General features: G+C 30.8%; 1 protein-coding gene across 1 annotated transcript; it reads right to left on the bottom strand.

Moving 5' to 3' along the window:
- Nucleotides 1-2,516: 2,516 nt before the first annotated feature.
- LOC126883571 (uncharacterized) lies at nucleotides 2,517-3,321 on the bottom strand. Its single transcript, XM_050649214.1, has 2 exons — nucleotides 3,312-3,321; nucleotides 2,517-3,259 (listed from the first exon to the last, which is right to left on the bottom strand). The coding sequence occupies exons 1-2, from the start codon at nucleotides 3,319-3,321 to the stop codon at nucleotides 2,517-2,519; spliced, it is 753 nt and encodes a 250-aa protein (XP_050505171.1).
- Between the last annotated feature and the right edge of the window lie 23,693 nt (nucleotides 3,322-27,014).

Here is a 27,014-nt window from a genome sequence, read left to right as displayed (position 1 = left end):
ACAGAATGTCTCCACTTTCTGACGAATTAGCCAATAAATGTGGAAATGATTATTTTATTTTAGGAGATAGTGGATACCCTTGTACTAGTCATCTACTAACTCCGTTTAGAAATAGGGGTCAGTTGAATCAAGTACAGACAAATTATAATAGAGTATTAGCTGCAAATAGATACATAATTGAACATTGTTTTGGGTTACTAAAACAAAAGTTTAGACAGTTGTACCACCTAAAATTACGGGATATTAATCAAATTTGCCATTTTCTACGTGCTTGTTGTGTTTTACACAACTTAGCCATAAATGATGTACTTGACATTGAAGAAATTGAAGATGATGAAGTTGATAATAATGAACATCCAAATGACCCAAATAATAGAGTAGATGATGACAGGGATGGTAGGGACAGAAGAAACCACATAGCACAAATGTTAATGTAAAAAGTAGTTTTTAATAAATTGAATATATTTGAAAAAATTTTAATCTATAAATTTATCTAATATTTTCATCCTTATGTCTTTATAATTAGGTATATCGTTGGTGATGTGACAATACCTCTTATCTGCTGTAACGTGAGTTTTGTAAGTGAGACGAAAAATCTTTTTTAGGGTCATCTCCTGTTTTTATATGATATTTTTTGACTTGTTTTGTAGTAGTCACTATTTATTTGCTACAAAACAAATAAAAAAATATATTTAGGGTCAGGAAATGCCCCTAAAAAATTTTTGTCTCTACTACAAAATTCATGTTACAGCAGATAGGAGGTATTGTCACATCACCAACAATATGTAGATTCTAGCTTTCCATATCTATCACCTTCCTCAACCAAACACACATTCCCATATCTGTGACTGAGTTACCTTACTTAAAGGTCTTCATCTTCTAGATTCCAATAATAAGTGGTTTTTCTGATCTGGTCAGTTCATGAGGATCCTACCTAATAAAGAAATTATATCCGTTGTATGTAGTTCCAGGAATATTATAATCTTCATATTAGATTGTTGCTTCAGAAATTCCAGTCAGTATGAATATGGCCATGAATGTGTTCTGGATATTTTAACTGCTTGAAGTTTATTATGTGTATCAGGTTTCCTAGACCTGGAACTTTATTTTCCCAGTATTTCTTGCTTGTTAGTAAGTTATCTTCAAACATTTATTAACATTTGAAGAGTCCTTTCTTTTTATAAGTTCTGTGTATAAGTGAGCTGATATAATGGTCTATGTTGGTTAATGATAATGCACGAAGATATCAATGTTCTATGATTAAAAACCATTTGAACATCATCAAAAAGAAAATTTTTATTATTTCAATACTAAAATTTTAGAATATTTACACAATAAAAACATCTACATATTATATCACCAAGGCCCAGTCTTTTCACCTCAGAATAAATAGGTTATCAGGAAGTTTACATTACATGTAAATCTGTAATCTGTCAAATAAACTTCCCCATAACTAGTTATTCTGAGGTGAAAAGAACCAGGCCCAATATGAATGTAATAAATGTATAGTTTTACCAAGGCCATATTATGTATTGTTTAATGTTTTGATAGCAGACACTGTAACTCTAGAATCTGTATATTTGGGTTTCTTTAACTAAAATTACTTATTTTGTAATCTAATATTTATACGTTTTTAAAATGTATATAATGAGTACATTGATACCTATATTTGCATAATTTTGACTATTAGATTACAACACAAATCTCAGTTGCTGATACTAAAACATTTAATAAGGAAATGCAATATGTATTACTAAGAGAAGGGATTCTATATCTTACAATATTCCAAAAATTTTACTACTTTGATAGCAGAGACTAATAATTCTAGAATCTATTATATTTATAAACATTTCTTTAACTAAAAGTACTTATTTTGTAATGCAATCTTTATACTTTTTTAAAATGTCCAGTATATTATGTGGTCCTTAGATTACAACAGAAATCTCAGTTGATGATAATAAAAAATTTAATAAGGAAATATTACCACATACTAAGAGAGTGATTTTATATAAAATATTCCAAAAATTTTACTATATGTAGTTGGTTCGCTAAAGACACAACTGGCTAGTGATTTTAGTAATTTAATAAAAAAATACTAAATAGTAATTTTGCCAATTTTTTGACAAAAAACAAAAAATTAACCTACTAAAATCACTAGCCAGTTCTGTCTGAGTTTAGCGAACTGACTATACTTTGGCTTATAAAGAAATAGTAAAATATGGGATGATGTACATGGCTGTCTATCAATAGTATCACAAAAACCTGTCAAAATCAGGGTGTTGAAAGTAAGAGTGTACATAAATAATGTAATAAGAGCAAAATGCAAAAGGAAAAAAGTAATGAATAAGGTTATATAAAGAGAGTAAAACCAAGGAATTCATAAAAGGTTTTAGATTTTCAATACAGAACCGAAAAAAAGGAAACCATGGGTTATGAAATAACTTAAGAAAAGAAACAGTTGAATTATATTTAATTGAGAAATAATACAATGTTATAGTATATTATATTATCACTATTCATTCATCACTATTCCTCAGATTGCTAGAATCACTTCCAGCCAACTTTTCTGCTATATTCTTTAGAACAACAGTTTGTCGCTTTATGGCATTAACCTTTTGTTTTTCATATTCACACCTTTGAGCATATCTCGTTTTTAAAAGAAAATATTTACGTCTCTTATGCTCTCGCAGATCCTTCCTTATTCCTTCCAAAGCAGTCATCTTTCTACTTTTTGGTCTACTTTCTACCTTCTTCTTGGATGTTGAGGCTCTTACAACATCTAGAGTTACAGGCTCTTCGCTAATGGCAGTGGATGGTCCTGGTTCACTTACTGGCATACTCAATGGCACAATGGCTTCTGTAGCAGTCAATAAGACTCTGGGAAACACATTCTTTTTGCCCTCATATAACTCATTCATCTCTTCAAAGTACTCGAAAACCCGTCTACCACGTCCAGTTTTGTTTTGGTTGTCGATGAATTTCTTATAATTTCTTTCGAGTACCTTGAAGCGATTCTCGCAATTCAGGGCAGAGTAATTTAGCCCCATACTTATGAACTTTGATGCAATTACCTGCCACATTTTTTTGAGACTCTTCATCTCTAGTTTTCCCACAGAGTCTCTGTACTTTTTATACAGATCTATAAGGATTTTTGTGGCGTTACTTGACCACTGTACGTTTGTGTATTCACCACGATCATCTCTGGCTCCAGTAGAATTGTTCGTCAATGGGAAAACTAAAATTTCTTCTATTAAATTACCTACAAATAAAAAGAATAAATGCTTTGATTTGAGACTTCGCTAATGTCTTACCACTATCCATTTTAAAAATGAAAATAAAATCAATCTTCCAATTCAAATTCCAATAAATGAAATAACTTCCAAAGATCAAACAAACACGTGAAAGTAAATCGAGTATATCCTGATGAAAGTGAAAATAACGGTTTGAGTTTAGATTTGAATTTGACATGACAATATCATTTGTCATCTATCAAATGCCAATTTTAATTTTTTTAAAATGTGTTCCAGCCACTGCCAAAAACTGAATCGATTCTGAATTGACTAGGAATTGACATGCGCACTCAAAAGTTCCGTATTAGTTCAGAATTAGTTCTGAAAATGTCTGCTGGAACAAACCTAATATAAGTCAAATCTTGCGATTTCTCAAATCGAATCTCAATACGATGATTTCTGACTTAAGAACTTTTACCCTGAGACCACAGAAAAATAAAATTAACTCATTGTCGTTTAGTATGTCTGACTTCTTACTTACAGGACTTTTAATTCTCTACTATTATGACTTCGCATCGCGCAATGCTGTTGTCGCTATTAGATGCAGTTCTGTTAGGAATTGGTCTGACCGCAGACGACAGTGTCGCTGCAGTCTGTGGTTTGCGGTCTGCAGTCTGCAGTCACTTTCGGAATCATACCTTACAGGTGAGAAGGTGATGTGTTGGATTCAGTTGTATTAGACTAACCCAGTTTGCATATAATTGGCAACTACCTACTACTCGTTGCCAAATACCATTTAAATGCACTTTAATTATTCTGTGGTGCATCAGCTCTAACTTGTTGATATTGTTTTAGAACATGTTTTTGTAGCATCTTTAGAATTTCTTACTGTATTTTGTCACTTTTGGCAACACTCTATTATGGATGCATGAATAATAGAATATTATAGATCTGGGTTGTAGTTTTAACAATGAATACATCTGCCGTTTTGTTAATTTTGGAATATTTTGAATGTTCTTAGCTCTGGACAGCAGCTAACAATATTTAGATTGTCAACACGTCCTAACAAGGTCTCAAGAAATGAGGAGAAGTTATTTAAATGAAAATTCCACAACCTACTGTAATTACGATTTTCCTCGGTGCAGTATATATTGTTCGTCCCCTATAACTTTTTCACAATTCATTTTCAAACAAATAAGTCAAAACATAAAGTGAAACGAACGTCGATGTGCATATACATTTTGTATACTATATACTACAAACATGGGCGTATGTTTCACTTTATGCTTTGACTTAATTTTTTTGAAAATGAATCGTGACGCATGGGAAAAGTTATAGCGGACGAACAATATAATGGCCCGTTTATAAGGTGCCCCTTTTGGTCTTAAAAATTATCTTACCTATTTTTATATTCTCATAAGAAATAAGTAATGCATCTGATATGCCTAAATTGTTGCTCGGTATAGACAGCTAATTTTTATTTTCAAATTTATTTTGTTTTTGGGTCATATCGAAACACACACCTTTAATGTTATATATGGTACGGAATATGACTCGCGTAAATAGAAACTTGTGGCACACATTACATTATGGTTTTTCTCATGAGCATTTTTCAGTGCGTCACAGTTTTTCGATTTCTTTTTAACGCATTAAATTGTATATGACAGAAAAAACGGCACGTCGGTGATTACTTTGGTAATTATTCTAGTTCGGTGATTATTCTAGTTGTCGATAGATGGCGCTATAATAGAAAAAAATTTATTTACTAATTATATAATATATCTACGAATATAATCTTTACAATTTATATGACTATACAAATCAAAGAAAATACCATTTTATAAATGCAATAAAGACAATTGATTTTTTTTATGCCCAATTGCAAATAAAATTTGACAACTGTCAGATTTAATTAAAATGTCATGTTAGAATAAATAATGTAATTATCACGGACTTACCTTTTTTTCTATCATTTGTGACGCACTGAAAAATCCTCATGAAAAGAACATTATAAACCAGCGTTCCTAAATGCGAAAACTGCCTTTAGATATTCAAAATTGTACAAAGGAAATACTCAAGAAATTTTTTAATGTTGGGTTCCCATTTGGGCTCGTAATTCATACAGGAAAGGGATGTAAAAATTGTAATTTACTAAGAAATAGCTTCAGAACAATAGTAAAAATTGTACAAAGGAAATACTCAATAAATTTTTTAATGTTGGAAATTTTCGATACTTTTGAATAGTTGTACCGATTCGTTACTTTGTGACGAGTATGTTCTTTTTTTTACATCACTACAGAAGATTATGGGTGAGAAAAGAGTGTTGTTTTAGTTTTCTCCTCCGAACAAAAAAAAACAAAAATTAATCGATGACTGACTAGTGGTATAAACAATACTCTATAAAATTTAGTAACTGAGCAATTTAATGTATCGGATACATTACAGATTACTAATTTAGTTATGTACTTCCATTTTGTTTTTAGATTATCATTTTATAACATTTATTGTATAGTGTGATATTTTGTATTTGCAATCACCGTTTACGTTGTTTTGTGATAATAGGTGATTGAAGTATCTTAAAGTCTTGTTAGTTATTAAAATTAAAGTGGAAATTTGTGATCTGTTTGATTTAGATAATCTCAAATTATGTTTTCAATTTATTTAAATATACCTTGTTACATTTACCATTAGTAATCGTATTTTTTAGTTCAGATTTTGAAAGATATTGTAGTTTCCAAAAGTATAAACCTTATTTGCTAGAATCAACTATTTCGTAGACCTACAGTACACAAGGTGATCTGAAAGCCAGTGATGTGCTTCACCGTGAATAGATCTAGTTTTATCCAAGATAATATATATTTTTTTTCAGATTGTGTTGACTTGGGGACTCATCAAGTTAATTTAAACAAATAAATCAAACACATCATTTAGATTTACATTAAGTAGTGCTAGCTTTTGTAATATATGTACCTATAGATTACAAATCTGTCAATTTATAATATAGCCTTTTTAATTTTATGTATTTGCTGAAGTTAAATATACTGTTAAATTATATCACTATTTTTCTGAGATGTTATGAGTATGGAAGGGACAATTATTAATAGAATATCACACGCAAACGGCGCTCTGTACGGTTAGGTTGGTCGTGGACAAAACCGTGACCAGACACCTCGTAACGCGACAGTTCGTAACCGGACAGTTGGTAACGGACAATTCGTAACAGCGACAGTTCGTAACGGCGACACTTGATAACGGCGACAGTTCGTAACTATACAAATTCATAACGGACAATTCGTAACGTCCAAATTGAATCATTCTGTTTATTTTTGTTAACGTGGAAACTAACTGTTATTACAGTTATAATTGAAATTATGTTTATCAATTCAACGAATCAGTACGGGGATAAACATGTTTAACACATTCTATATTTCGTGTTTCAGTGTATATTAAGAGTCTTTGATAAACACAAACAAATATTTAAATACATACAAACTTTTAACAATATTCTTAAAAGTTTATTCCTCTTATTGTTCCTTAAATTTGCACAAGTCTAGACAAAGGTATAATGAAGTACTTAATTCCTGAAATCTTTAATCTGACAACCGTCTTTAGACATTCCAAACTTTTTAAATAAACATTTTTTGTAAAGGAAAGATACCTGTTATTATAATAAACCTTGTGAGTCGTAATAGCTTTGGGGCATTCAATCAACGGTTATAGTGGATAAGAGGGATGGCTTGTAATACTTTAATACTTGGTTTAAATACTTTTATTATATTCTGAAACACGAAATATGAAATGCCTTAAAAATGTTTATCCTGATACTGATTCGTTAAATTGATAAACATAATTCCATTTATAACTGTAATAACAGTTAGTTTCCACGTTAACAACAATAAACAGAATAATTCAATTTGGACGTTACGAATTTGTATAGTTACGAACTGTCGCCGTTACGAAGTGCCGCCCTTACAAACTGTCGCTGTTACGAATTGTCCGTTACCAACTGTCCGGTTACGAACTGTCGCGTTACGAGATGTCATGGAACCGGTCAAAACAGTGTGTCCTTCAAAGTTCCAGTTTCAGATATGTAATGAAGACTTGGGACGAAAACTTCAAGAACTCTTTACAAACAGGAAGTTGAACTCCACCTTGTTAAATGAGGATAGTAAGTACCTACTTAGAGTTTAAAAGAAATACGAAAAGTTTGAGAAAAAGTGATGAGTTTTAGTAGATAATTTACTTTGTATAGAGCACAAACTGTTTAAACACAAATAAAATAATAATAATATAACAATAATATAATAATAATATAACTAATTTACTCGGTTTTTTAATTATTATCGCAGTAAAATGAGACGGCAATAGCTGCAGTAAAAAGCATGGCCAAACTGGGATGTAAATTACGGCGTGTCGCGAGATGTAAATACAGTGTTTGTGTTTTGGTCGTTGTTGTGTCTAGATGAGCTACAAATTCGTTTGCGACACGACGCCAAAAATGAGTGTTCGATGTTGCTGCGCGATATTTTACAACTCGGTCTGGCCATCCACTACACTCACCGTGGGACTCATTTTCGCGCTTCATTTTACTGCTATTACGGCGCCGTAAATTGTCGCCAGAGCCAGAGGTAACCCATTATTAATACTCATATTTTTTAATTAGACTATTATTCTCAAAATTATGTTTGTTTGAATTTTCTTCGAAGATTTCTAAACATTGGATTGTTGTTAAGCATCTCTTGATAAACGACTTTTTCCAATAATTGTATTGTTTTCTTTCCTTCAAAGGGAGTTTTTACCATACCTACCTTTCATAAAATGTGGTCCAAGATTGACAATGTCCGCCAATTAAAAGAAATACAAGGTGGGCGGTTACTTATGCCGGTGTGGGTATTTTTATAGAGACAAATTGAAATACACCAAATGACATCGAATGTGTACTCATGTCCCCCTCCCAAATGTCATAAATCAACGTCGAAGAAAACTCACGGAACGTGAGAATGTCGTTCTGAGTGAAACAGAAACATGTAACAGAAAAAGATAAAAACTGAAGAGGGGATTCAACCCAACGTGAAATAGATTAAACGCAACGTGAAATAGAGAAATTTCTGTTAAAATTTTGTGATTACGATCCTTGAACAAATACAAATCCCTTATTTATGGTGAGCGTGGAGTGGCTTGCCTTGGCACATCGGTTGGCGGTACAATGACACATTTCAACGACCCTTCAATTGGACAACCGAGGGTACCATCAGCGTCGTCGTAATTGTGTGGTCTAACCACGTTGTGTTTTAATTTTTATCATTGTGGGAATTAACCAAATTATTAATATTTTTAATGGCCCCACTGGCGCGGTGTAATAAATATTCTTGAGGTTAGGATGTCTAACCCATCTTATCACAAAGGAAATATTTACTAATTTTACAGTACTGTGGGGTTGTACTGTGCTTTCTGTCGTTTTCACTATTATATATAATATTATCTCTCTTTGCCGACGTTGAAATTAGTAAACACTTGAAGCTCGCTTTAACACGCGCTTCAACCTCGTCATGGGCCCGACCCTTATATAAGCCAAATACTCCGTCCCTTTTCTCTACCACATAGTTTATGGATGTTCCCAAGGATGACACGGCTATTAACCTGTTCCGCTCCATCGTATCCACGTATGGATATTTTTAGGTATGGCGAACTTTACCACGATATCCACATACGGATATTCATATAGAGATATTACTGCACTATGTAAAAGTGGCACTCTGTAGATTAATTTGGATCACGGTAGGACATGGATATCCATACGGCGATATCATGGTTAGCCATTTTTTTTACACAATTCCCAGAATAATGTAAACAGCTCAAGGTCGACGTTTGTTCATTGTTCACTGTCTTTTTATATATGTTTTATTTTTATTTAGCGTGACTTTATAAATTAAATAATAGACATAGATACATTTTAATGGTATCCAGATGTGAATATTTTGGTAGTACAATCGATATCTAAGGGTGGATATACTATTACACCCAAATATCCTTATGTGGATATTCTGGAAAACACTATAAATTGTCATATAAATTCAAATTGCATCAAACATTTTTTTGGCCCCATAGGTGAATATCCCTTCTATTATACATCATAACTATCGTAAAATGTATTTTCATTAAAAAACTTTTGCTGGTATACAGCTCCCTATCTCAAAAAGTGGCCTGGAGCGGAAGGGGTTAACGATAAAACGAAGAAAACTCGAGTATTTGGGTCACCTGATGAGAGGTCATAAATACGCATTACTTCAAAATATAATGCAAGGAAAAATAGAAGGAAAACGGAATCCAGGCCGTAGAAAAATGTAGTGGATGCGGAATTTGAGAGAGTGGTTTGGCTGCACCACTAATGAACTTTTTAGGTCAGCTGTAAACAACGTCAGGGTAGCCTTGATGATTTCCAATCTCCGATAGGAGTGGCACGAGAAGAAGAAGAAGGATGACACTAAGGGCTTGTTTATATGCAGGCGGTTTGCCAACGTCGACTGCGCAGTTTACCTTGATCTCACCCTAATGTCGCCTTTGAAGTTTCACCCTAATACCAAGTAAAACAGGGGGAATACAGGTAAACCGCGACGTCGACGCTGACAAACCGCCTGCATATAAACAATCCCTAAATTTTTTACTATGATTGTGTGTAGCCGAGATCATAGTAATAGTACATTGTTTACCGGGTAGGAAAAGCTTAACATTCCTGGACGACTGTGAAGATTGCTAAGTCGAGGCGCAAGCCGAGACTTAGCAACACAGAGTCCAGGAATGTGGCTTTTCCTACGAGGTAAACATACTATTTTTCCGCAAATCGTTTAAAATTTGACAGATATTGATTGATTTAAAAAAAACGCGATTTTATTCCCAAATAAATGGTGCTTTGAAATTCCTAATAAAATTACTTGGGTTACTATGGAAACGTATTGAGGTTGAATTGTCAAACTTGACGCTTATAAATTTAACACTAACAACTGTACGGAAATATCATTTCCTTACAGTAAGGAAATGACATTTCCTTACAGTAAGGAAGTCCTGACTTTTTCTTCAAGAAATTTTGACAGGAATGTCAAAATTTCCTGGCGATTTGCGGAAAAATGGAGCTTTTAGAACATACGTTAAATTATGTGTGCCCTAAGCTGCATCATTTCAAAGGTATCCCATATGGAACTAAATTAAACAAATAATGTGAAATATTTCAAAATTTATTTACAAAAATTACATGAATTTCTTTTTGCCATTTTAATGTTGTTTTAGTACACTACAATTTACATACAGTGCTAGTCAAAAGTCCGTTCCCCCCTCGTATCTTTTGAATGGTTATACTTCTTATAATAGTGAAATTTGGATTGAGGAAATAAACGGACGTAGGCTTTTTAACTGGTCATAACAGGTGACGTAATAGTGACACATGACTTTATAGCGCCACGCGCCACTGTGATAGATAATTTTAAATGGGACCTTATGGCAAGTGATACCTCGTTTGAAAGGTATTGAAAATACCTATTCAGTCATACTAATTTTGTTTGAGTTTCATTTTGATGAATAAATGAGATAAATATAAAATTGTAGTTGTGCATTTAATTAATAAAAATTCAAACTTCCGCTTATGGTAACTGGTCAAAAAGGTTGACGTTGACGTAAAAACTTCTAGAGAACTGAAAAACGTCAACTTTTTTGAAAAAAAAACCATAGGCGAACATTTGAATTTTTATTAATTAAATGCGAAATTACAATGTCATATTTATTTAATTTATTCACCAAAATCAAAATCAACTCACCCAAAAAAATAGTATGACTGAATAGGTATTCTCAATACATTTCAAACAAGGTATCACTTGTCATAAGGTACCATTTAAAATTATTGGTCACAGTGGATCTGTAACGTAATCTTTCACTATTGTATTACGTCACCTATAATGACTAGAATTATAGTTAAGAAACCTACGTCCGTTTATTTCCTCCTAAATTTTACTAATATTAGTGTCACCGTTCAAAAGATACGAGGGGGAACGGATTTTTGACTAGCACTAATCACATGTTTTGGTCTATTTTTAAAAATATAGCATATCAACATTTTAGGTAAATAGTAGCGCAATAAAAATACTAATGTTTGCTATACAATCTACAATAATATACACATTTGTGACCCAGGATACGAAGTATTTAAAAATCTAAAAATAACTGGACACTATTTTCAACTGGGAGAAGTCAATATAAAAGGCGCACCCTTCCTTGGCCACCGAAATTTTTACTGCGTCATGATAGATACGCGGACGATACAGTAACTCTGTCAGAAAATATTAATGATCTCCAAATTTTGCTCGATTGTATTTAGGAAGCAGGAGAGGAAAAGGGCGTTAAAATAAACACAAACAAAACTAAATTTTTAGCCTTTAGTCGTAACCAACATCCAGATAATTTTAATCCAATTTAAAAAAAGTGCACAAAATGACATATTTACGAACTACCATAACTGACCAATTAGATCCAGACATAGAAAAAAATACATGATAGCAGTCACTATCCATTACTTTGCAATCATTATCTCAATTTAGAACTAGGACAAATAACGGTTAAGTGCTATTTTGGTCTGTACTGTTGTATGGTGCAGAATTGGAGACTAAAAGTATCAACAATGAACAGAATTCAAGAATTAAAAATTTGGATTTATAGACAGATGCTGAAGATACCTTGTACAGCAAGACAAACTAACGAGGAAGTACTGAAGAGGGTAAACAAAGATATAGAACTGCTAAATATTGTTAAACACAGGAAAATGCTTTATCTGGGACATATAGAGAGGGGAAATCGATATAGAATACTATAACAACTGAGCCGCGGAAATGTAGGAAGAAAACAAGTTTCTTGGTTAAAAAACAATCGTGAATGGACTCGGATATCAAATGAGGGACAGTTATTATTATTTCATGTTGCACAGTTGTAAAAGAGAGTTGTCGAAAGCTTTCGCAATATCGATCACCAATGTCGGACAATTCTGATATGGCACGTGAAGAAGAAGACAATGGAAAAAAACTTTCGTGTTTTTTTAAACATTTTTTTATTTAGATAATCTCATTTTAAGAAACAACAATTTTCAAGAAAATCGTCTGTTGAACGTTTTATAAATGAATGAAAAAAGTCGTTTTTTTGTTTAAACATTAATAAAAAAAACCCATAATGCAGTAAAAATTTCGATACTCACTAGACGTTACTTATTTTCTATTGACTATCCCGTTAAATTGACTTCTCCCAGATATTCCAGTTGATTTTTTCAAGTGCTTTTTGTCTTCATTTCCCGGCTATTGATGAAAACTCACAACAAGACTAAGTCTATGTAAAAAATTAACAATATGTAAATATAACATTAAAGTATTAGTATTATTTTTTTATCTAATAATCCGTAATACGACATTCGCATGGTATGCGACATATTAATGGATGTGTTCGTGGAAAACTCATATTATAAAATACAAAGTATGTAGATGATATTCTTTGAAGATCATCTTATTTTAGTCCAGAAATTATTCAGTATTATTCTGATTCGGATTTTTTTTGCACAATCTTACTCAAATAGGACCCCTTTTCACAAATTTACATGTTGCCAGGTCCAAAGGTGGGTAAAAATTTTTTAAACGTTTTTTGGACCATTCTAAACAGTGATTTTTCTATAAATTTAATAGTTTTTGACATATTATACGCTGTGAGCTCGTAGGTAGAGGGGATATTTAAAATTTCGCGAGCGCCAGATAGTGACAAATCAGTGAACGTTCGGTGGAAATTTGACATACATCAAAGTGATTAATTTAAAACATTGAAATTAAAAACATTAATAGGAAAAAATATTAGTTGGTCAAAGCTGTGGTGTATATTTTTACCTTAAATATACTTACGTTTTAAGTACTGAATTTAAGTTTTTTTAATATATCGTAATATGTAATTATAAATTAATTTAAGCGCCATCTACACGATAATTGTGAAAGTATCCGAAGTAAGAAATTAATATTTCATTAATAGAACGTTTAAATGATTAGCAAAATCTTAAAAATCGATTACAATAATTTAATTACTTTTTTGCGTTGTAAATATTAAGCGATAACCATTAAATAATAAATTTAAAAATAACCGGCGAAAGTTGCATTAGTAATCCTCTAGTAGCGACACCAGCAAACCTCAGAGCGTATAAGCGATTAACAATTGCGAAATCGGCCATTTTTAACCCTCAAAACCTATGTGAAACGTTTAAAATTTCAATGTTGCCGAGGTAGGCAGATATTCTTTAAACATCGATTGATGAAATCCCGAAGAGTTTTTTGTAATACAATATCGAAAACACCTTTGTTTTTTAATGGCTAATCAAGCGGCCGCTACACTATTTTCAATCGTTGCATGTATACAACATTATCTGTACCTAATATGTTTAGATTATATGTGTGGAAAATTATTCTCGTTTAATTTTTTTTCACCATCTTGCTTGAAAAGGTTCATTACATATTAACAAATTTGCATGTTGCAGGGTCAAATATTTTTTAAACAATTTTTTTAATCTAAAATATTTTCCGATTAGGTATAGGTACATGCAACGGTTGAAAATAGTGAGGCGCCCGCTTGATTAGCAATTAAAATACAAATGGGTTTTTGATATTGTATTGCAAAAAGCTCTTCAGGATTTCATCAATCGATGTTCATAGAATATCTACGTACCTTGGTAGCATTGAAATTTTCGGTGTTTCACATAGTTTTTTAGGGTTAAAAATGGCCTATTTTGCAATCTTTAAATTTTCAATCGCTTATACATATCTCGAAAACGATCACATTTAGAAAAAAGTTACTTTTTCTAGATTTTTCTATTTGGGATGATCCAAAAAACCTAAAAAAAATTTGTCCCATGCAAAATAATTAGTTTTAGAAAAAAACAAAAAGAAAACGTTTAAAAAATTTTGACTGATTTTTGATTCTGAATTCTGAAAACATACAAATTTGTTAAAAGGGGACCTTTTCAAGAAAGATGGTGAAAACAAAATTGAATCAGAATATTTTCCGCACATATATTTACGCAGATTATGCAGGGTGTCCCGAAAAGATTGGTCATAAATTATACCACAGATTATTGAATCAAAACTAGGTTGATTGAACCTCACTTACCTATATACAATAGTGCACACAAAAAAAATTACAGCCCTTTGAAGTTACAAAATGAAAATCGATTTTTTTTTTCATATATCGAAAACACTTAGAGATTTTTTATTGAAAATGGACATGTATCATTCTTATGACAGGAACGTTTTTTTAAACGTTTTTTTTTGTTTTTTTCCTAAAATTATTTTTTTTTGCATCGAACAAAGGTTATTTTTAGGTTTTTTGGATCATTTTAAACAGAAAAGGTCTGTAGTGACTTTTCTCTAAAGTTGATAGTTTTTGACATAATATATTATTATAAGCGATTTAAAATTTAAAAATTTCGAAATCTGCCATTTTTAACCCTCAGAAACTATGTGAAAGACTGAAAATTTCGATGTTGCCAAGGTAAGAAGATATTCTTTGAACATCGATTGATGAAATCCCGAAGAGCTTTTTGCAATACAATATCGAAAACCCCTTTGTTTTTTAATTGCCAATCAAGCGGGCGCTTGATTGGCAACCGTTGCATGTATATATAACATGCGTAAATATATGTGCGGAATAATATTTCCTTAATTTTTTTTCACCATCTTGCTTGAAAATATCCCCTCTTTGCAACAAATTTTTATGTTGCCAGGATCAAAAAGTTGGAGAAGCTTGTTGAAGGAGGCCAAGGCTCGATTTGGGCTGTAGTGCCATTGGATGGATGGAGGATCAAAAAGTCAAAAAAAAAATTCTGTTTTTTGTTTTTTTCCTAAAACTAATTTTTTGCATCGGACAAATTTTTTAGGTTTTTTGGATCATTCCAAATAGAAAATATCTTAAGTGACTTTTGTGTAAATGTGATAATTTTCGAGATATAAGCGATTGAAAATTTAAAAATTGCAAAATCGGCCATTTTTAACCCTCAAAAACTATGTAAAACACCGAAAATTTCAATGGTGCCAAGGTACGTAGATATTCTAAGAATATCGATTAATGAAGTCCCGAAGAGCTTTTTGCAAAATAATATCGAAAACCCCTTTGTTTTTTAATTGCTAGTCAAGCGGTCGATACACTATTTTTAACCGTTGCATGTATGTAATATGCGTATGTATGTAACATTGTATATAACATGCGTTGTATATAACATTGCATGTAATGTGCGTAAATATATGTGCGGAAAAATATTCCGATTCAATTTTTTTTTCACCATCTTGCTTAAAAAGGTTTCCTATTAACAAATTTGCATGTTGCCAGGGTCAAGAATGTGTCAAAAAAATTTTAAACAATTTTTTTAAACAAAATCAATGGGAAAATCCCAGTAGCTGGCTGTATACCATAATTAAAAATCATACAAAACAAATAAAAACTTCCGTTTGTATATATAAGTAATATATTTTTATAACATTATACAAACGAAGTTTTTACTTGTTCTGTATGAATTTTTTTAAACTTAAAATGTTCCCCGATTACATATACACATGCAACGGCTGAAAATAGTGTCGCTCCCGCTTGATTAGCAATTAAAAAAAATGAATGTGTGTGTACTTTGTACGCACGTAAGAAGTTATACTTCTATTATAATATGATTTCAACGAAGTAAATATACTTTCAACAGGTTATTTGTATTTAAAGATTAAACTAATTTTTACTTATTACTTTCCAAAAACTTTTAATAAAACAATACTAAAACTAAAAAAAAGTTAGATAACACACGGAATTGAACCAGAGACCTCTCGATCTCTGGCCGAACGCGCTACCACTGAGCCAAACTCTCTTTGCTTTGACAGCTTACAAGATTTCTCATACATACTGACAAATTCAATAGACCAAGTAATTGAGGTATAAAAATACTTTAATATTTAAAGTAGATATACTTACTATTATTATAAATAAAATTAACATGAAGTAAAACTCCCTAGTGTAGTTGGTATATTTAACAAAAATTCTTATTAATTTTTATTAAATGTACCAACTACACTAGGGAGTTTTACTTCATGTTAATTTTATTTAACTAGATGGTATACACCAACCTTCGGGTATTATCCCGTTTTAATTTTTATTATTATAAAATATTTTATTCCCGAGGAAGACAAATCCAAAGACCCAAAAATTATAATAAATAATGCATTTACTAAAAACACTACTATATTCTTTTATTAGCAACGCACTACATACTGTCTGTCTGCGCATGCCTCAGGCAAGTATAAAATTTCACCCTCGATCGTAAATAAGTATAACTTACAAAAGAATGTGTGTGTACTTTGTACGCCTTAAGAAGTTATACTTCTATTATTTAATTTCAAAGAAATCAATATATTTAACAGGTTATTTGTATTTTATTTCAATATTAAACTAACTTTCTTACCTACCACTTTTAAAATTTTTTTATTAAAACGATACCAAAAATTAAAAAAAAAAGAATATGAATCGTCCGGGATTTGAACCCGGGACCTCTCGATCTCCGGTCACACGCTCTCCCACTGAGCTATATTCCCATTCCCTTCGCTTTGACAGGTTACAAGATTTCTCATACATACTGACAAATTTAATAGACCAAGTGAGGTATACAAAAATATTTTAAATATACTTACTATTATTATAAAATATCTTATTCCTGAGGAAGACAAATCCAAAGACACAAAAATTATAATAAATAATACATTTACTAAAAACACGAATATGGTGTTTGAATGGTGTGCAAAAAATGGTCCAGATCTGTTAAATAGTTTTCGTAAAATTGAATTTGTTTATAAAATTTTTTGAACAACGAGCTAATTTCTGAGGTTGGTCCAGTTAATATGGCTAAATGTATCTCAATAATCCGGGGCTCATTTCCTTCGTTAAGATGTATACTAACAGCTTATGAAAAGAAAAGTAAAAAAAAATTACATATACGTACACAAAATTATTTGTTAATAAATAGCAGTTTTTAAGCTTAGATATAAACAATTACAATAATTTCGTAGAAATTAAATCAAATTAAATGGCAATAAAAAATACGGAAAGCTGGTTAAAATACAAAATTAAAAAAAAAAAAAATTAGGTCCTACGACCCTTGGGGTCTGAGATGGCCTCTTTTTTTGAAAAAATCACTGTTAGGTTAATTAACGACACTAAGAGCTGAAATTAACAAATCTTTTATAAGAAAAGTCAAAGTTTTTAACAAAGTTTTTAGCGAGAAAAAATGTTAAAAATTGTTTAAATAGGAGTGTTATAAACAAACAGTATTTTGCGTTCCGACTAAAGTAAAAAATAGCGGGCGTAGTCGACTGACTGAATAATGGGCGCGGTTGGCGACCGGCAGCAACTCCTAAAATTACGTTATACCGACCAAAAAAATCAACTTTAAGGTGAATGACAAATTTTCGTCATTCCTTATGTTTTCGAGGTCTCTGAATCCGAATATTGAGTTAATTTTTTTCTAGAATTAGTGGAACATGTTCAAAAATCAAATTTTATGCAAAAATGCGAAAAATCAATTTTGATGATTTTTCAATTTTAACTCACTGTATTTTTGGTCGCTGTAAATATTTCCTTTTGAAAATTTTTCTGTGTTATCTCTGAAGCATTTAGATAATAATACTCTGGGCTAATTAGCAAAATTCATGGAAAAGTTATTTACCAGCAATTTTATTGCTGGAATCGAATTATAAGATCCTATATATTAATAATATAGGTATGCAAAGACCGCAGATAGTGTGCTACTTTTTTTATAAACAAAATGGCGCCGACAAATCGTATTTTTTTCAATTATTTCTCTATAACTCCGAAGATTTTAACTTTACAACAAAAACATCCAAATAAAAATTCACCGCAATTACATTCTGCATAGAAATATGTTTTTCACGATTTTCTCCGACGAAAATTTTCCTCGGAAAATGCGGGTTTTCCTAACAAAAACTCTAATTTTCAAATAAAGTTTTAGGTAAGTAATTATTAATCAATAATTAAATAACTTAGTGACATCAAAGCTTTCTTGGTACAGATTGTAATTCCAGAAGCCGGTGAAAATTAAACGAATATTTTAGCAACAATTCAATTGTTAATTAACAATTTACGATCGCAATAATAACCACAATAATCATGATACATTGATCAAACTTATAAAGATTATAAAGATGAGATGCTTATTTAATATTTTATCGACAAAATATAAATTTTTCTTTTTTTTGCATAATCTTTAAATTTTGAAAAAAAAAATAGTTATAATACGCTGGTCTAATTACTAAAGTACAAAAAAGGTTATTTACCAGCAATTTTATTGCTGGAATCGGATTATAAGATCTTATATATTATTAATATAGGTATGCAAAGTCCGCAGATAGTGTGCTACTTTTTTTATAAACAAAATGGCGCCGACAAATCGTATTTTTTTCAATTATTGCTCTATGACTCCGAAGTTTTTAACTTTACACCAAAAACACTCAAATAAAAATTCACCCCAATTTCATTCTACATAGAAGCATGTTTTTTCCGATTTGCTCCGACGAAAATTTTCCTCGGAAAATGTGGGTTTTCCCAACAAAATCTCAAATTTTCAAATAAATTTTTTGGGCCAATAATTATTTATCAATAATTATATAGCTTGGTGAAATAAAAGCTTTCTTGGTATAGATTATAAATTCAGAAGCCGGTGAAAATGAAACGAATATTTTAGCAACAATTCAATTGTTAATTAACAATTTACAGTCGCAATAACAACCAAAATAATCATGAGACATTGATCAAACTTAGAAAGATTATAAAGGTGTGATGCCTATTTAATATTTTGTCGACAAAATATAAATTTTTCATTTTTTTGCATAATCTTTAAATGTTTAAAAAAAATTGTTATAAAAAAATTAACATTTTTCAGAAATTGTTTACTATATTCTAATTTTATAAAATACTTAAAATGCGTATTTCATAGGTCCTGAAAATGAATGCTTTAAAAAAATTTTCCAACCATTTGCAAAAAAGTTATGAAACAGCAAAGTAAATATACGATTTCTCCATTGTTTATAATTTGTTTTAATTGTTTCAAAGCTTAAAAGTGAGTCTATGGTACAATCTAATTACTCACAAAGAATGTCAAAAATTAGTGCAATGGTTATATTTTAATCAAAGATTAAAAATACTTTTTTTTTGTAATTTTTAGCGCAAAAGTAGGCCTGATACAGAGTCGGAGCTAAAATGTTCACTCGAAGCGACTGACACGCAGCATACATTATTTATAAAAGTGTACGTCTCGCGCGGCCGGTCGTCGCTCCGAGTAAAAATTTTAGCTACAGTGCTGTATTATTCTACTTTCGCGCGTGTAAATTACAAAAAAATATATTTATAATCTTTAATTAAAATATAACCATTAAACTGATAATCGATATTTTTTTGTAAATAATTAGCTTGTACTTTAAACTCACTTCTACGCTTTGAAAGAATTAAAAAAAATTATAAACACCGTAGTAATCGTATGTTTACTTTGCTGTTTCATAACTTTTTTGCAAATGGTTGCAAAAAAGTTTTAAAGCATTCATTTTCAAGATATTTGAAATGCGCATTTTAGCTATTTTTTAAAATTACAATATAATAAAAACTTTCTGAGAAACGTTAATTTGTTTATAACTATTTTTTTAAACATTTAAAGATTATGCAAAAAAATAAAAAATTTATATTTTGTCGACAAAATGTTAAATAGGCATCTCATCTTTATAAGATTTCAAAGTTTGATCAGTGTTATCATAATTATTTTGGTTATTATTGCGACCGTAAATTATTAATTAACAATGTAATTGTTGCTAAAATATTCGTTTAATTTTCATCAGCTTCTGGAAATATAATCTAAACCGAGAAAGCTTTTAAGTCACCAAATTATTTAAATATTAGTAGATAATTACTTATCTAAAACTTTATTTGAAAATTAAAGATTTTGTTGGGAAAACCCGCATTTTCCGAGGAAAATTTTCATAGGAGCAGATCGGGAAAAACACGCCTCTATGCAGAATTTAATCACGGTGAATTTTTATGTGAGTGTTTTTGTTGTAAAATTAAAATCTTCGGAGTTATAGAGCAATAATTGAAAAAAAAACACGATTTTCGGGCGCCATTTTGTTTATAAAAAAAGTAGCACACTATCTGAGGACTTTGCATACCTATATTATTAATATATAGGATCTTATAATTCGATTCCAGCAATAAAATTGCTGGTAAATAACTTTTCCCAAAAATGGCCTATTCTCCGATAATCAGCCCAGACTATAATGAGATTTGTCCAAAATGATTAAACACATTAAAAGAGAAGTTGTTAATTTTTAAATATTTTGTCGTCAGATTTCGTTAGTTTCATGTTTACTTAAAAAAGTTAAGTGACAAACTTTTTAGTTTATAATTTTAACTAACACAGAAATAAAATATAATTCATGAAGAAGTTTTCCAAAAAATTTAATTAAAAATATGCAATAGGAAAAATGTTATGTGACTTTATAGACGAGCGGCACACAAAAAAAACTTATTTCTCGAGATACTGATACTAATTTTGGTCATACTTTATATTTTTGATGGTGCTGAAAACAAAAATTTGGGTTGTTTTGAATTTTACGTGGGGGAACATTATCAAAATCGCAACTTTACCCTAAAAATAAAAAAAATCACGTTTTTTGCGTTTAACTGGAGATTGCTAAATATGGAAGAATCATAAAAACATTATTATATACATCAATGACATCAAAACATCATAATTATCAATATCAATGACGTTACAACTCTTCGTGAGTCTTTGCCTCTTTTACTATTGCGTTCCATGTTTGTTGGTCCTGTGCCACTATTTCCCATTATCTCACTCCCATTTTATCCAGTGTTGCATACTACTTACCTTATTACTTACCCTACTACTACCTTTATTAGATTTTTACGAACATTTTGCATTATCTTTTGGAGACTTTCTTAGACCTCATGTTCTTCTATAATTACCTTCAGTTTTGTTTCAGTTAGATGACACCCTAAAAAATCATAATATTTTAATTGCTGCCAACCCATAAATATAGAACTTGAAAAGTTCTACGTCTACTTCAAATTATTAAATAGAAGATTTTTTAAAACAAAAAACACAAATATTACAAGCAGATTTAAAAATTTATGTGAAAAACTATAACATCAACCTACTAGTAAATGGTCTCGAAATATGGCGCAAAACTACTAAATTGAATATTATTCATCATTTCTAAATGACTAAAGTGTAGGTAAATAAGTAAGATAGACCAATTTTCTACCTTTTAGTATCGCAGAAATTAATGGCTGCTACACGATGTCAACTCACTCTTTGCGACAACTTAAAAAAAAAAAAAATTTCAGATTGGTGGTGGTTAAACGGTTGAAATACATCTCAGGGGAAAGATCGTTGCTTAGGCTGAAACTCCAATAGGAACCTTAGAAACATCTACAGTTTTTATCTATGTCTTCGAAACAAATTTTATATCCATTAGACTAAGAGGCAGGATAGGTAAGATTTGCTAATCATTTTAGGCACCGAACTATATAATACAGTAGACCTCTATAACGAGAACTGAAATGGCCGACTAATTACCTCGTTATAAACCAATCTCTTTATCTTCTTCAAGTGCCGTCTCCTAATCGGAGGTTGGATATCATCATCACTATATTTACTCTATCCACCGCTGCTCTAAAGAGTTCTATAGAACTGCATCTAAACCAGTCCCTTAAATTCTTTAACCATGACACTCTCCCTCTCCTTCTTCCTATACTCCTACCGACTCTTATCTTTCCCTGTATTATCAGTCTTAGCATTTCATATCGCGGTCCCCTCGTTACGTGTCCCAGATATTGTAACTTTCTTATTTTTATTTTGTTTACTATTTTACATTCTTTACCCATTTCTCGCAATACTTCCGTGTTCGTTTTCTTCTGTGTCCATGCTATTCTAAGCATCCTTCTGTAACACCACATTTCAAATAACTGTAGCTTATTTGTAATTTTGTATTTGGGTATTGATGATAAAGACCTACGCATTATCAAAAATCTTTACTGGCATCAACGTGCAAACATCAGGATTGGCCGGGACACGTCTGAAGAACTTCAAATACGAATAGGAGTAAGGCAGGGCTGCATTTTGTCCCCCCTAATATTTAACGTCTATTCTGAGTTTGTTTTCAATAAAGCAGTGGATAATGCTCAATGTGGTATCAAAATGAATGGCGTCAATATTAATAATTTGAGATATGCGGATGACACGGTGTTAATTGCGAGCAATTATGAAGAACTTCACCATCTGAATAATAGGATTACCACAACGTGTGATGAATGTGGACTCAAGCTAAACACCTCAAAGACCAATGTGATGGTTGTCAGTAAGACGCCAATACAACCGGAAGTAGTAACAGCTTCCCAGGCAACCAAACGACGTTTTTATAACGTAGATAACACGTCATAAAAATGACCAATTGACGTGTTTCTATGACGTAGTACTGACGTTGAAAACCACGTGTATTTGTCTCATCGATTTGACGTCATAATTGTGACGATTTTAAAACGTAATCGTATCTACGTTTTATTCACGTCGAGATTGTGACGATTTTCATACGTCAAAAAGATGACGACCTTTATACGTCGGTAAAATCACGTCTTTAATATGTACTTTCAAAAAGTGACCTCTTTCAGATGTTTCAAAATAGTATAAAAAATAGGTAACATGAAACCTATAGGCCTACGCCCCATGTGTCGAAGATATACTATCACTTGTTTAAGATCGCTTGTGCGCTAGAAGCAACATTGATTCTGTATGATTGTACCAGCTCTCACATTATAGAATTTTCACTAGTTTTATATATACCTACTTACTGCGTCAAAACTGAAACAACATATATATGAAACTAATAAATAATTTATTAACAAATTATCCAGCATACTTAATATCTTAATTTAACGCTTAATTAAAAACAAATAAACATAACCTCAAATAGTCAAGAAGAATTACTGCAATAAACTAACTCACTGCGAGCAAAAACGCATAAAAATCTCTTAATTAACACGTTTCTTCAACTAAATATCTAAATGAAAAGTCTTATTTTATCACACATTTAACATTTAGCGTTATACCTAAACGAAATTGTTTTGAGTCAATACAAACCAGCAAGCTCCTCCCAATTTTGTGACGTCAGACTTAGGCTGTCTGAAATTAAAACGTTTTTTAAACGTAATTTTAACGTCATTAATCTTACGTATTTAAAATCACCTACAAAAGACGTCTATATGACGTAATGTTCAAACACGTGTTATATTCAACCAAAAACTGACGTTTCCTCAACGTTACATGACGTCACTTGGTTGCCTGGGTTAAGGTGAACAATTAGAGAGAACTAACAGTATCACCTACTAGATCAATCAAGTTAGTAAAAAATAAGCCGTTTTCCGACATAATTGAAAAGACGAGGTTTGACAGTTGAAATGTGTAGTATGAGATATTACAAAAAGGCTACCATCTTGGGATTCATCAATTTTTTAGTGGAACATTTTTTAAATAAACAATCAAAACGTCAAACTTAGTTTTTTGCTCATAACTTAAAAACTTGTTTATTTAGAAATTTGACGTCCACAGGTAACTTTTTCAGAAAAAAAGATACATCGAATGAGATACGCTAAATGAAAATCGGTTAATAAACAAAAAAGTTATTGCAAAACGGACGACAAAATCACTGTTTTTGAATATTGTTAATAACAATTTTATTGTTTATTAAAATATGTTTAAATATACCTAAACTTGAGGGCATTATGGTGTTTGAAAGGTGTGCAAAAAATGGTCCAGATTTGTTAAATAGCTTTCGCAAAATTGAATTTGTTTATACAATTTTTTGAAAAACGAGCTAAGTTCTGAGGCTTGTCCAGTTAATACGGCTAAATGTATCTCAATAATCCGGGGCTCATTTCCTTCGTTAAGATGTATACTAATAGCCTATAAAAAAAAGTAACAAAAATTACATGTACGTACACAAAATTATTTGTTAATAAATAGCAGTTTTTAAGCTTATAAACAATTACAATAATTTCGTAGAAATTAGATCAAATTAAATGGCAATGAAAAATACGGAAAGCTGGTTAAAATACACAACTTCTAAAAAAAATTTTTAGGTCCTACGACCCTTGGGGTCTGAGATAGCCCCTTTTTTTGAAAAAAATCACTGTTACGTTAATTAACAACACTAAGATCTGAAATTAACCAATCTTTTATAAGAAAAGTCAAAGTTTTTAACAAAATTTTTAGCAAGAAAAAATGTTAAAAATTGTTTAAACAGTAGTGTTATAAACAAAGAGTATTTTGCGTTACGACTAAAGTAAAAAAATAAATAATAATGGGCGTAGCCGAATAAGAATATATTCGCGGACTACCATTCGCTAGCGCTAGACCGTTGCAGCCCATTTTTAACATTGACAGTATACCGGATTTGAAGCTTAATATTATATTTATATATTGTGGTAGAAACTTGAATTTTATGAATATTATTATGTTGCACATTTATTTAGTAAAATTATATTTTAAATAAATAAATTTAAAAAATAACAATAAAAAGGCCACTTCAAAAAAGGTTTATACATCCCATTAGCTGCTTTGTTTTGGATAATTTTGCAATGAAAATAAGATAAACGTTATTATTTTAATGTGGTACCATAGATAAAAAAAAATAGTAAACTTGGTACAGTAGAACCCGATTGGTAGGTATAGGCCATTTTTTCTTCTCTATTTTGAATCCGTGTGTAGTCCTGTATCGTCGACCCCGTTAGATAAATTATTCCGATTCGTATTCTTTGCACAAACTTACTAAAAAAAAAGTTCCTTATATCAGATCCAGAGGGTACCAAGAGCTACCGCGGCCGGATAATTGTTTAAACAATTTTTTCATTAGTTTTATGTTTACTTATAAAAGTTGGGTGACAAACTGTTTAGTTTATAATTTTAATCAACGCAGCATTAAAACATAGGTCCTGAAGAAGTTTTCTGGAAAATTAAGTTACGCGACCTTATAGACGAGTGGTACTCCCCCAAAAAACAATGCTCATTTCTCGAGATATCAACCACGGTGTGGTGAATGGCTAATTTTGGTCTTACTTTATATTTTTGATGGTGCTGAAAACGAAAATGAGTTTTATTTTGAATTTTAGATGGGGAAACATTGTCAAAATCGCAATTTTACCCTAAAAATAAAAAAAATGAAATCACGTTTTTCTTAAAATTAAAAGTTACACCACTTTTTTGCTATAAAACATTTTGTTATCTGTACTCTAGATTTTAACATAAAATTAATTAAACAGCTAAATTTCAAATTTTGTCACTCAACTTTTGCGATTAAACTTTGCAATTCAAGAATCTGCACCTTTTACTTCAAACAATTTATAACTTTCTTTATGGCAAGACAGAAATATTGAAGCAGGTCCCATTGTCTTCAGAAAGGTGAGAAATATATACTATAAAAATCTCAGAAAAAATATTACAATGGAACAGAGTTGTAGGAAGTTAAACGCAAAAAACGTGATTTTTTTTTATTTTTAGGGTAAAGTTGCGATTTTGATAATGTTCCCCCACGTAAAATTCAAAACAACCCTAATTTTTGTTTTCAGCACCATCAAAAATATAAAGTATGACCAAAATTAGTATCAGTATCTCAGTAACAATTTCTGAAAAATGTTAATTTTTTTATAACAATTTTTTTTTAAACATTTAAAGATTATGCAAAAAAATGAAAAATTTATATTTTGTCGACAAAATATTAAATAGGCATCACACCTTTATAATCTTTCTAAGTTTGATCAATGTCTCATGATTATTTTGGTTGTTATTGCGACTGTAAATTGTTAATTAACAATTGAATTGTTGCTAAAACATTCGTTTCATTTTCACCGGCTTCTGAATTTATAATCTATACCAAGAAAGCTTTTATTTCACCAAGCTATATAATTATTGATAAATAATTATTGGTCAAAAACGATTTTGTTGGGAAAACCCACATTTTCCGAGCAAAATTTTCGTCGGAGCAAATCGGAAAAAACATGCTTCTATGTAGAATGAAATTGGGGTGAATTTTTATTTGAGTGTTTTTGGTGTAAAGTTAAAATCTTCGGAGTTATAGAGCAATAATTGAAAAAAATACGATTTGTCGGCGCCATTTTGTTTATAAAAAAAGTAGCACACTATCTGCGGACTTTGCATAATTATATTAATAATATATAAGATCTTATAATTCGATCCCAGCAATGAAATTGCTGGTAAATAACCTTTTTTTGTACTTTAGTAATTAGTCCAGCGTATTATAACTATTTTTTTTTCAAAATTTAAAGATTATGCAAAAAAAAAGAAAAATTTATATTTTGTCGATAAAATATTAAATAAGCATCTCATCTTTATAATCTTTATAAGTTTGATCAATGTATCATGATTATTTTGGTTATTATTGCGATCGTAAATTGTTAATTAACAATTGAATTGTTTCTAAAATATTCGTTTAATTTTCACCGGCTTCTGGAATTGCAATCTATACCAAGAAAGCTTTGATGTCACTAAGTTATTTAATTATTGATTAATAATTACTTACCTAAAACTTTATTTGAAAATTAGAGTTTTTGTTAGGAAAACCCGCATTTTCCGAGGAAAATTTTCGTCGGAGCAAATCG

Source organism: Diabrotica virgifera, chromosome 4 (assembly GCF_917563875.1).
Source record: "Diabrotica virgifera virgifera chromosome 4, PGI_DIABVI_V3a".
Taxonomy (NCBI): domain Eukaryota; kingdom Metazoa; phylum Arthropoda; class Insecta; order Coleoptera; family Chrysomelidae; genus Diabrotica; species Diabrotica virgifera.
This window is presented reverse-complemented; position numbering and strand designations above follow the sequence as displayed.